At 42.5% G+C, this 12929-nt stretch overlaps 1 protein-coding gene across 1 annotated transcript; it reads left to right on the top strand.

Moving 5' to 3' along the window:
* Positions 1 to 3569: 3569 nt before the first annotated feature.
* On the top strand, positions 3570 to 12611 carry LOC138895998 (uncharacterized). The gene is made up of 6 exons (XM_070180770.1): positions 3570 to 3735; positions 4194 to 4287; positions 4564 to 4804; positions 5833 to 5958; positions 6061 to 6368; positions 12464 to 12611. Exons 1-6 carry the CDS (start codon positions 3570 to 3572, stop codon positions 12609 to 12611), a joined length of 1083 nt encoding a protein of 360 aa, XP_070036871.1.
* The last annotated feature ends 318 nt before the right edge of the window (positions 12612 to 12929 follow it).

The raw sequence follows: 12929 nt of genomic DNA, 5'->3' as shown, positions 1-12929 counted from the left end.
ACCTGGGGCAGGAGCATAGACTCCCACTGATCGTACACCAGAGTAGCTGACTCATACTTACCAGACACCAGTTGTTGTCGCCAGTGCAACTAGTAGTTGCAGTTCAGCCTGAGGTTGGGCCAGTTGTGTCGACTGAGAGACAAAGGAGTTTAGAGAGGTTTCAGAAGTTTCATTCTCCCCGGTTTAGTGTAGGGGCTTCTGAGGATGTGCAGGGTCTCTTGGATCAGTGTTATCAAATTATGGGTACTGTGGGTTTCGTGGTGTTGAGTAGAGTCTAGTGAGTAGGTCAGCTGGCACATCACCATTAACATGGTCCCAGTTCTCCGATCTTTTCTCGAGGGAGTTTATTAAACAAACCAACATACACGATTTGCACAGTGAATTTGAGCATTTGTACCAATGGAGTATGACCGTGTTTCACTACACTATGAGGTTTATAGAGTTATCTTATCATTCACCTTCCATTGTTTCCACTGGTAGAGATAGATTCTGTAGATTTATTAAGGGACTCATATTTGGGATGGATCCAGAGATAGAGACGGATACCACATTTCATCAGGTTGTGGAGATTGCTAGGAGATTAGAGCCCGCGGGCAGGGGAGGGAGGATATGAAGACTTGTGGTTTTGGATGATTTAGTGGCTCGTACTCTAGGGGCAAGGTCCATCATGGCAGAAGTCATCTTAGTCGACCACTTCAGACTGTACTTCAAGTTTCCCGTAGTGCTCCAGCTAGACATGGATCTCAGAGCACTCGTACCAAACAACCAATTTCAGTCCACCTTCTGTATGGGATTCCTACAACGGTTACTTTTGTCGTTCGGGATAGGGTTTCTACCAGCAGCCACGCTGGCAGAGAAATTATTTTGAGTGTGGTGACACTCACCACTTGGTGAGAGATTGTCCCAAACTTCAAACGGGTGGACCTCAGCAGGGTACTCAAGCTATGGTTCTTGCTCCAGTTGATACTCCACCTGCATAACCAGCTAGATGTGGAGGACAGGCGGGTAAAGGGTTTCCTAGAGTGAAAGGCCAGGCTCGTTGTTATGCTTTCCATAAGAGGATTGAGGCAGTTCAATCAGATGCAGTTATCACTGGTATCATTCGTGTCTGTTAGGGATATTCATCAGTTTTATTTGATCTGGATTCTACTTATTCGTACACGTCATCCTACTTTTCTTTATATTTGGCTACATCTCGTGATTCTTTGGATACTTCTGCTTATGTGTCTGCTATTTATGTGCTAACGTCCCATTTGCCGAAGGCGCTACATCTTTGAATGGATGTAAGTGGTTCCATCGCAGATAGCGTCGATCGCATATAGTGGTGATCTCTCTCTCTTTCTCTCCTCACAGTAGTCTTGGTGAGCCCCATTTCTTCCAGGGGTCATGTAGTTCTTCTTTTGTATAAGTTTTCATATTTTGAGGTATAGTCGGGGCCTTGTTGCCAGCATTGTCATGTTGGTCTTTTATACCTTTAGAGGCTCCGTAGATGTTTATGTGGGTCATGTTGAATGTCGGGGTGTTCATTGGATCAAGTTGTATTTTGAAACTCTTTTCCACTAGATTGTAAACTGTATGTGCTTTTGGAAACTTAACTATGTCATAATGTATATAAGGAAAAATGAACTAGCAACGTTTATATATTTATATAACTGATCTCTCCCCTGTTTAACAAATGATGATGCGTTCCCTTTTTGGATTATGAATGAGTGGGGTAGGAAAGATTTAGTAGGCTTGCTCGATCGAGTTCCCTCGGTTGAGCACCGGTCGCGCTCCCCGAGGTTGGGCTTGACAAACTTGGTATCAGAGCCTAAGGTTTTAAAGTGTCCAAGGATATCTTGTAGCCGTGTCTGGTAGAGTCCTTCTTATCGGTGTGTTGTCGACTACATCCATAAGTTGGAGGCTACTTAGAAATTTAGGAATGATACCCTTCATTGTTATTCTATATCGTGCGATAGAGCAGAATGTGGGGTTCCTTTCCTCTAAGTCGGGCATTGTTCTAACTTTCAGTAAATGGCACCTAAGAAGAGAGTGAGAATTGGCCAAGAAGCCAATGCCAACTGAGGAGTGGTAGTTGATCCCCTACTTGATAATGCGGGTGGGGATAATCCCCCTACTATCCTACTGCCTTATTCGTCTACTCCAGAACAGACTACCTCGGTTCCTATACCCGCGGAGGGTGCCACAATCCCTCTCGCCGATATACCTGTTCCACCTCCAGCCCCATCTCCCGATCCCGGTATTTCTGATGGGGATCTTAGGGGAGCTATTCAGATACTGACTCAGCGAGTAGCTTCCCAGGCTTAGAGGTCAAATGTTGCACCCACCTCATTTAGCTTACAAGGAGATTCTTCCGGTTCTAGGGTAAACAGGTTCCTTCCATTAGACCCTCCAGTGTTTACATGTACTGATCCCGGGGCAGACCCTGAGGATTTCATTGATGAGATGCATAAGACTCTCCGAGTTATGCGTGCTACGGAGACAGAGGGAGTAGAGTTGGCCTCCTATCGTCTGAAAGGGGTGGAATATTCCTGGTTTGAGATGTGGGAGGATTCCCGTGAGGAGGGGATCCCTCCAGCGAGATGGAGTGAGTTCGCGGATGCCTTCATAGATCATTTCTTGCCTGTCGAGACTAAGGCAACCCATGTTGTAGAGTTTGAGACCCTTTAATAGGGTAGTAAGAGTGTGTGGGAGTATCACATGGAGTTCGTGCGCCTGTCAAAGTATGATGTTCATATGATACCGACTATGGAGGCTAGGGTGCGTCGATTTGTGCAGGGACTTAGCCCTTTGGTTATTAATGAGGCTGCCACAACTGTTCTAAATTCTGACATGAACTATGGAAAGATGGTGGCATTTGCCCAAGCTACGGAGGCTCGAAAGTTAAATCTCATGATGGAACGGGAAAGTAGTAGTAGGACCCGATCAGCGGGCAACCTTGGGGATTCATTCGGAGGTGGGAGATCAGCTTTTCGGGGAGGATCATCAGGGTCGTCCCAGTCTTATACTCAGTCCTCAGCTAGTGCCTTGCAATTAGGATGGAGATTCTAGCAGCAGTAGAGGGTCCCATGCCCTAAGTGTGGGATGATACATTCGGGAGTCTGCTACCTGGACATGCCAGTATGTTACGAATGCAGAATGAGAGGCCATATTCTGAGGTAGTGTCATGCATCCCGTCAGGGTGCAGGCAGGGGCACAACTCAGTCATCCAGTCCTACAGCTGCTAGATCTTCAGCACCCCCTCCAGCTCGAGGCTCTCCAGCACCCGCAGGGCGTGGTGCACAGAGTTCAGGAGGACTCAACTGGTTCTATGCTATGAGTGGTCGACATAGTGTAGAGGCTTCCCAGATGTCATCATAGATATATTGACTGTTCAATCTCATGATGTGTATGCCCTTATTGATCCCGGATCTTCTTTATCCTATGTTACTCCTTATGTTGCTACGTGCTTCGGGAAAGAACCGGAACAACTTCATGAGTCATTCTTTGTATCTACTTTGGTTGGCGAGTCTATTACGGCCGCGCGGGTTTATAGAGATTGTGTAGTCATGGTGCATAGTCGGGATACCATGGCTGATCTCATTGAACTGGGGATGATTGATTTTGATGTAATAATGGAAATGGACTGGCTTTATTCATGTTTTTCCAAACTCGACTACCGAACCAGAATTATGAGGCTTGAGTTCCCTTACGAGCTAGCTGTTGAGTGGGATGGGAATAATATTATGCCAAAAGGTTGGTTTATTTCTTAACTTAAGGCCACGAAGATGATCAGGAATGGGTGTATTTATCATTTGGTCCGAGTTACGGATACCACCCCTGAGGTGCCTACCCTTGAATCTATGCCAATTGTGAATGAATTCCACGATGTCTTTCCGGATAAGCTCCCTAGAATTCCTCCAGACATGGAGTTGATTTTGGGATTGATGTGATGCCAGACACGCAGCCTATATCTATTCCACCTTATAGAATGGCGCCGGCGGAATTAAAAGAGCTAAAGGAACATCTAAGGGATTTGCTAGAGAAAGGTTTCATTCGACCAAGTGTGTCGCCTTGGGGCACACCGGTTCTCTTTGTCAGAAATAAATATGTATCGCTACGGATGTGTATTGATTACCGGCAACTCAACAAAGTCACCATCAAAAACAAATACCCATTGCCTAGAATAAATGATTTGTTTGATCAATTACAAGGTGCTAAGTTCTTCTCCAAAATTGATTTGCAGTCCGGGTACCAACAATTGAAGGTAAGGGAGCAGGATATTCAGAAAACAGCTTTTAGAACCCAGTATGGATATTTTGAATTTTTGGTAATGTCTTTCGGGCTAACAAACGCCCCGACAACTTTCATGAATCTTATGAATCGAGTCTTCAAGTCATTTCTTGACTCCTTTGTGATAGTGTTCATTGATGACATCCTTGTATATTCACGAAGTCGAGAGGATCATGCCGACCACCTCAGGGGAGTTCTGTAGACTCTTCATCAACACCAATTGTATGCAAAGTTCTCGAAATGTGAATTTTGTCTTGAATCTATTACATTCCTGGGTCATGTCGTCTCCAGAGATGGAATTAAGGTTGATCCTCAAAAGAATGCAGTGGTGAAGGATTGGCCTAGACCTACTACTCCAACAGAGATTTGCAAGTTCTTTGGTTTGGCCGGGTCTTATAGGAGGTTCATGGAGTGGTTCTCCACTGTTGCCTCTCCATTGACTAAGTTAACGCAGAAGGCGGTTAAGTTCCAGTGGTCCGATGCCTGTGAAAGGAGCTTCCAGGAATTGAAATCAAGATTGACTACGGCACCGGTATTGACCCTTCCAGAGGGTACCGAGGGGTTTGTAGTATATTGCGATACTTCAAGGATCGGGCTTGGGTGCGTACTAATGCGACATGGTAAGGTTATTGAATATGCTTCAAGGCAACTTAAGAATCATAAAAAGAACTATCCATCTCATGACTTAGAGGTTGCGGCGGTGGTTTTTGCATTAAAAACTTGGCGTCATTATTTGTATGGAGTCCATGTAGATGTATTCATGGACCACAAGAGTCTTCAATACATTTTCAAGCAGAAGGAATTGAACTTAAGGCAGAGAAGGTGGCTTGAGTTGCTCAAAGATTATGACATCGACATTTTGTATCATCCGGGGAAAGCTAATGTGGTGGCGAATGCTCTTAGTCGGAAATCTATGGGTAGCTTGGCTCACTTGGAGGCATGTCAAAGGCCCTTGGTCCAGGAGGTTCACCAGTTGGCTAGTTTGAGAGTTCGTCTTGCGGACTCTAATGAAGGGGGAGTGATTGTGCGAAATATGGCGGAATCATCGCTTGTGGCGGAAGTCAAGGAGAAATAATACAATGATCCAGTGTTGGTGCACCTGAAAGAAGGAATTCATAAACATAAGACTACGGCTTTTTCTCTTGGCATAGATGACGGTACATTACGGTACCAAGGACGACTATGTGTTCCAAACGTAGATGGTCTTCGGGAAAGAATCATGGCAGAAGCTCATACTTCTAGATATTCCGTGCACCCGGGTTCTATGAAAATGTATCATGACCACAAGGAAGTTTACTGGTGGAATGGCATGAAGAGGGTGTGGCGGTCTTTGTGGCAAAATGTTCAAACTGTCAACAGGTGAAAGCCGAGCATCAAAGGCCCAGTGGATTAGCATAGAGTATAGAAATTCCAATGTGGAAATGGGAAATGATCAATATGGATTTTGTGGTAGGGTTACCGCGCACTCCGCGTAAGTTTGACTCAGTTTGGGTGATCGTGGATCGACTCACGAAATCAGCTCACTTCTTGCCGGTTAAATCCACCGACACTGTGGAACAGTATGCTCAATTGTATATCAAGGAGATAGTTAGGATTTACGGCACTCCAGTTTCCATCTTTTCCAATCGAAGGGCCCAGTTCACAGCTAATGTCTGGAAGAAATTTGAGCAAGGTTTGGGTATGCAGGTAAATCTTAGCACGACTTTCCATCCACAGACTGATGGGCAAGCAGAGCGGACTATTCAGATGCTTGACGACATGTTGCGTGCTTGTGTGCTTGACTTGAAGGGTAGCTGGGATGATCATTTTCCGCTCATAGAATTTGTTTATAACAACAGCTTCCATGCAAGTATTCAGATAGCGCCGTTTGAGGCCATGTATGGTAGAAGATGTAAATCGCCGATTGGCTGGTTCGAGGTTGGAGAAGCTGAACTAATAGGACCAGACCTTGTGCATCAGGCTATGGAAAAGGTTAAGATCATAAAAGAGTGGTTGAAAACTGCTCAGAGTCGTCACAAATCCTATTGGGTGTTCTTGAAGGTATCTCCCATGAAGGGGATCATACGGTTTGGAAAGAAAGGGAAATTAATTCCAAGGTATGTTGGGCCGTATAGAATCATTCAAAGGATAGGTAAGGTGGCGTACAAGCTTGAGTTACCACCTGACATGTCATTAGTACACCCGATGTTTCATGTGTGTATGTTGAAGAAAGTAGTTGGAGATCCGACACTCATTGTTCCGGTCGAGACCATTGAGGTTAATGAAGAATTGTCATATGAAGAGATTCCAGTTTCCATTCTTGATAGGCATATCCGAAAGTTGAGGAATAAAGAAATTGCCTCCTTGAAAGTGTTATGGCGAAACCAGCAGGTTGAAGAGGTCACGTGGGAGGCCGAAGAAGAGATGAAGAAGAAGTATCCTTACTTGTTTGAATAGTTGTGTGATCCTTTCTTTTATGAACTTGTCACCTAAGAATTTTTTACCACTTGTTCAGTTAATGTAAAGATGCTCTTTTTGATTATATGTTGTTTACATGAGGCCACGGTTGGTGCGGTTATGAGTTATGCTATGTCGTTGGGTTCTATACATGTTTTTTAAGATGTGTTTCTAGGGCTCTCTGACAGGTCGATAGGCCTAGTTACAAATGAAACTCTGGCAAAATTTTTGAGAATTTAGGGAGTTAGTCGGATTTGGGGCTACTGGTTTGTGGTATGAAAATTAAGTTGCACAAGATGCTAATAATAGATTTTTACCCTCATTCGAGGAAGAATGATCGTAAGTGGGGGAGAATGTAAGGCCCCGAAAAATTTTGCAAAATAATGTTAATAATATTTCGTGGTGCCGAATTGGTTTTATGTGTTGTGTATTATGGCAACTCTTCGCGGCGAGCTTGCTCGCCGCGGTTCGTACTTTTTAGGTTGAACACTGCATCGAAAAGTAAAGGAAAATGTTTGGCAGAATTACGCATTTCTGCGGTCCATTATGCGGCCGCAGAATCACTCTGCGAATCGCATAATGGCCGTAGAGTGAGGAAGTTTTTGGGTCAGTCTGGGAGCAATTATGCGGTCGACTATGCGACCGCATAACTGTTCTACGGTGCATTATGAGACCGCAGAATAATTTTGCGGGCCGCATAGTGACCGCAGACACGGACAGCCTTTTGGCCATTTTGGTCTGCAATTATGCGACCGATATGCGGTCCGCATATTGGTTATGCGATCGCATATGCGATCGTAGAACCTGTTCCAGAGCTTCATTTTTTGGGATTTTAAACTCGACCCTATTTCGTTAAAACACACCCCATGGACCATTTTGAGCATATTTTCTGATATTTCTAGAGTGAGAGGGAGAGGGTCCTAGAGGGAGAAGTGATCTTTATCAAATCGTTCTTCAATTCTCACTTAAATCTTGAAGATTATCAAGAGAGGAACCTAGGTCTTCTTCCTAGAAGGTAAGACTTCATCACCCCAGCTCTTAATTCCAAATATAGCTATAATGGGGTACTAGTGTGATACTTCATGGGGACGGGGGTGATTACATTGCATGCATGTAAAATAAAAGTGTGTAGGTAGAATGTAAGCTAAGAATGGAGATGAATGGGTTATGAAAGATGAAACCTCCCATGAAAAGAACCATGAAACCTTAATATACACTTAGTATTTGATAAAATGTTCAAGTGGGCTAAAACCATGAATGTCTTCCTTATTTTGGTTCAACTAGTTAAATTGCTAAAAATAGATTGAGGTTTCTAAGAGTTCCGGATAATTGTAGAATCAAAGAAGCTCGATTGAGGTATGTATGGCTAACTCTCTTCTTCATAGAATCAAACTCCTGGTGTAAGTTCCGACTTGGTCATACTAGAATTGTTACCTTAGTGTGTTGGGTTGAAAGATTCATGCTCCCTAATTGTTCTAGATGTTTACCATGTCATCATGCTATTTGAGAACGTAATTATGATTTTCCAAGCTCTTTCCCTTATGTGTGAAATACCTTATGTGATGGTACTTATCGACATGAATGATGATGTTATTTGAACAAATAAAAAGGGAAAGACTTGAATTGTAAATTTTGCCCAAGTGCCAGGAACTACTTAATAAATGAGGTTGTTTATGCCATGTAATGAAATATGGGAAAGAAATGTGAATTGAGTGAACAATTGAAAGAGGTTATGTCTCGAGTGAGATGGCTTAGCCGATCAGGCCGAGATCGGACGCCATGCTGTACACGTAGTGGCATTTTTGTTGGAATTATTGATTTACATTGTGTATATAGATATGTCTTACTTGAGATGGCTTAGCCGGTCGGTCCGAGACCAGACTCCGTGTAAAAACACGGTGGCATTATTAGTTTTGGCACTTGGCACTAAAGATTAATAGCCTAAAAATACGGAAAGATTAACTCGGAAAGTATGTGATCCTTACTTGGTATTTCTTTGTATGTTGTGAAGCACTTTTTGATTATTATGATTGTCTTCTCTTTGTTTCACTATTCATTCTATTAAGATTGGTGTTTGCCTTTATATACTAGTACTATTCGACAGTGCTAGCGTCCTTTTTGCCGGGGGCGCTACATCTTTGAATGGATGTAGGTGGTTCCATCGCAGATAGTGCCGATCGCTGATAGTGGTGCACTCTCTCTCTTTCTCTCCTTACAGCAGTCTTGGTGAGCCCCATTTCTTCTAGGGGTCATGTACTTTTTCTTTTGTATAATTTTTCACATTTTGAGGTATAGCCGGGGCCTTGTTGCCGACATTGTCATGTTGGTCTTTTGTACCTTTAGAGGCTCCGTAGATGTTTATGTGGGTCAGGTATGAATGTCGGGGTGATCATTGAATCAAGTTGTATTTTAAAACTCTTTTCCACTAGATTGTAAACCGTATGTGCTTTTGAAAACTTAACTATGTCATAATGTATATAAGGAAAAATGAACTAGCAATGTTTATATATTTATATAACTGATCTCTCCCCTGTTTAACAAATGGTGATGCGTTCCCTTTTTGGATTATGAATGAGTCGGGTAGGAAAGGTTTAATACGCTTGCTCGACCGAGTTCCCTCGGTTGAGCACCGATCGCACTCCCCGAGGTTAGGGCGTGACAGTGGCGACCATTTAAGCCCTTAGATCCATTCGGATTTTATCTTGTACCGACCCGACCTAATACCCAACCTAAAAAAAACCCGCTTAACACTTAAAATATGAACCCTAATTCTTTTTGCTCGTTATTTGATCTCCTTTGTTGGGGATTCTCTATTTCCGTAATTGGGTTTTTTTTAAGGTGGGTAGTCCTTTTTTAGTTCAATATTTCATCTTGATCAGTGCCAACTCTCTCGTTCTTTTTATCCTAAAACCCTAAAATTGCTATCTCTCACTAGTGGTAATGCAGAGATCTAAGGATTTGTCAGGAAACAACCCCATCCAAAAAGAAGGAAATTAATGGAGGATAACCATTGCGAGTGATATGTTCTTCCACTCCACTACAGGCCTTCGGGCTCTCGTACCAATGTCATGAATGACATTTCTCTTCCCATCTAGCTTTCTAGAAAATGGATTGATCTCACTCCTCTTGCTGCCTTTCTCTGTTTGTTCATTCTTTGGTGGTTCTCTTATCAAGTGCATCCATTAATCTCAAGAACCCAAAATTCCTGATAATAAAATCGTAGGAGTATTGTATTTCTCTTGGTTTATATTTATAATTCGTGTAATAATTGTATTTTCATTTTTGGGAGTTATAATTATATTGGAAATAAGGAATGGAAGAATCAAAGAAATTCACAAGATTAATGAAGTTGTGCCAGAGTGCTTGAATGAAACTACCCATGTTGATGAAGATGCAAAAACTGTGGAATGAAGCAGCAGCTGAGCCAATGGGTAGCAGGTATTGGGTCGGGTCAGTGTAAAATAATACCAGATATACCTAAGGGCTTAAATGGTCGCCATGTGGGTCCTCCGTTAACTTGAGGGTATATTTGTTCAATAGTAAGACGGTAAGGGTATTGCTTACCCAATAGTATAATGGAGGGTAACTTTAAACAATATACAATAGTAGAGGAGTATTTTTTACCCTTTTCCGTAGATACAATACTAAATTGTCTCGTTGGTTACATCATTTTAAAGTTTCAAGATACACGCATTCTTATGATTTGAGTGGAACAAGAGATCAAAATACAACATAATCTGTTTGACTTTTCTAGCACCCATGTACAACCCACATAGTGTCTACGGAGCCTCTAAAAGATACAAAAGAGTGTTATGATAGTACCGGCAACAAGGACCTGGCTATACCTCCAAACATTATAATAATATGAATAAAAGATACAATACACGACCCCCGGATGAAGTGGGGCTCACCAAGTCTGTTTGGAAAAGGATGTACCATTATCGCTGATCAACACTGCCTGCTACGGAACCACATGCATCCGTTTAAAGATGCAGTGCCCCCGGCAAAAGGGACGTTAGTACAGTCGAATAGTAATAGTATGTAAAACTAAACACCATCTCAATAGAATAAATAATAATACGAGGGGGAAACACTCATGAATTCAATAATAACTTCAAACAATACTAAAACATCAAGTAATGATCGCATAAGTTCTCAAGTCAATTCCCTTGTTATTAGGTTGGGTGATCTTTAAAGCCGATATACCATATTTCACAATACCACTGTATTCTTACACGGATTCCGATCATGACTCGATCGGCTAGGTCATCTCATTTGAGACATCAACCATAACCACAATTTTAATTAACATTTCCAGCACAACCACCACTATGTGTGCGGCTTGGCGTTCGATCAAGGCCCGAGCGGCTAGGCCGTATCACCCGAGACATTACCTTTTCAATCAATCAACTCACTTCATACTTCTTTCACATATTTTAAATTCATTGTCATGAGTGGCCTTAATTAGAAAGTCATAATTCTAGTTTCCCGTTTCCACATTCAAACATCATTATCATCATCAACAACAATAAGGCCTGCCATTTAAGGCATTAGTACACATATGATCAATTTGGGAATCCTAAGCGCATAGAGACATTTCATACAATTTGGCATAACAACCTGTATTCGATCTTCACATGAAGCCTTAATATTTCTAACACATATTCCACATTTTGAACACAACCTCAAATGGCATGATGACATGATAAAGCATTTAGAATAAATATTGAACATACATCCTTCAACACAAACACAATTGGAATAGCCAATTCTTTAATAATCAATTTGGGACTTACACCAATTACATGAACACCGTCGGATTCGATTACAAGAAGAAGGGGGGTTAGCCAACATACCTCAATTAAGGTTCCTTAAACTTATAAAATGTTCCAGAATTCTTAGCAACTTCAATCAATTTTAGAAATATAATAATTTGTTGAAGATCACTCTCTCACTCTAGGGCACTCACTCACTCTCAAAATGTAAGATTTTAGCTCGAAAATTGGACAAAACATCTAATTAACGAAGTAGGGTCGGGTTATAAAAACCAAAATATGAAGCTTCGGAACAGGGTATGTGGTCGCATATGCGACCGTAGAATGGATATGCAGTCCACATATCGACTGCATAATTTGGATCTACGGTGGTTATGCAGCCCGCAGACCTGTTCTGCGATCGCATAATGCGCCGCAGAACCTCCCTCAGCAAAAGTCCTAAGGCTAATTATGCGATCAAAGTGTGGCCTGCGAAATGGTGATGCCGTCGCATAATCGGCAGCAAAGTTGACATCAAAATGGCCCAAGTAGCTGCTTCACTTTGCGGCCATTCTACACCTACCCCGGCATCACGGAACCCCGATTTTTAGGAAGCATTTTACGGGGCCTTAAACCAATGTGTTTGTTGATGCCTTGAGTTGGAAGGCAGTGAGTATGGGTAGCCTTGCATTTATTCCTATTAGGGAGAGTCTGTTTGCATCAGACGTTCAGTTCTTGGCCAATCAATTCGTGAGGTTAGATGTTTCGGGGCCTAACCGGGTTCTAGCTTGTGTGGTTTATCGGTCCTCTTTATATGATCACATCAGAGAGCCATTTTCTTGTCCTTAAGGATACGGTTCAGCACGGTGATACCAAGGAGGTTTCTATTGGGGATGATGGGGTGTTGTGGATGCAAGGTCAAATTTTTGTGCCCAATGTGGATGTGCTACGTGAGTTGATTCTTGAGAAGGCTTAAAGTTTGTGGTATTCCATTCATCCAGGTGCTGCAAAGATGTACCAAGACTTGAGGCAACAGTATTGGTGGAGGAGGATGAAGAAAAACATAGTGGTGTTTGCAGCTCGGTGCTTAAATTGTCAGCAGGTGAAGTACGAGCATCAGAGGCCAGGCGGTTTGTTTTAGAGGCTTGAGATTCCTTAGTGGAAATAGGAGCGTATCACCATGGACTTCGTACTTGGGCTCCCACGGACTCTGAAGAAGTTTGATACTATTTGGGTGATTGTGGACCGATTGACTAAGTTCGTGCATTTCATTCCAGTTGGGACTACTTATTCTTTGGAGCGATTGGTTGTGATCTATATCCGCAAGATTGTTCGCCTTGTGTCTATTATTTCAAATTGGGGCATGCAGTTTTGAAAAGCAGTGCAGTGAGAGTAAGGTACACGGGTTGAGTTGAGTATAACATTCCACCCTCAGACAGACATACAGTCCGAGCACACCATTCACAT

This window comes from Nicotiana tomentosiformis, chromosome 7 (genome assembly GCF_000390325.3).
Source record: "Nicotiana tomentosiformis chromosome 7, ASM39032v3, whole genome shotgun sequence".
Taxonomy (NCBI): Eukaryota; Viridiplantae; Streptophyta; class Magnoliopsida; order Solanales; family Solanaceae; genus Nicotiana; species Nicotiana tomentosiformis.
Note: the sequence above shows the minus strand (reverse complement) of the source record. Positions and strands in the feature narration are given on the sequence as shown.

Coding starts and splice junctions, on each gene's coding strand:
- LOC138895998 (XM_070180770.1), top strand. CDS start 3,570: ATGGCTGATCTCATTGAACTGGGGATGATTGATTTTGATGTAATAATG. Junction 4,805..5,832: donor CAAGATTGACTACGGCACCG/GTATTGACCCTT, acceptor ACTGTGGAACAG/TATGCTCAATTGTATATCAA. Junction 5,959..6,060: donor AGCAAGGTTTGGGTATGCAG/GTAAATCTTAGC, acceptor CTTGACTTGAAG/GGTAGCTGGGATGATCATTT.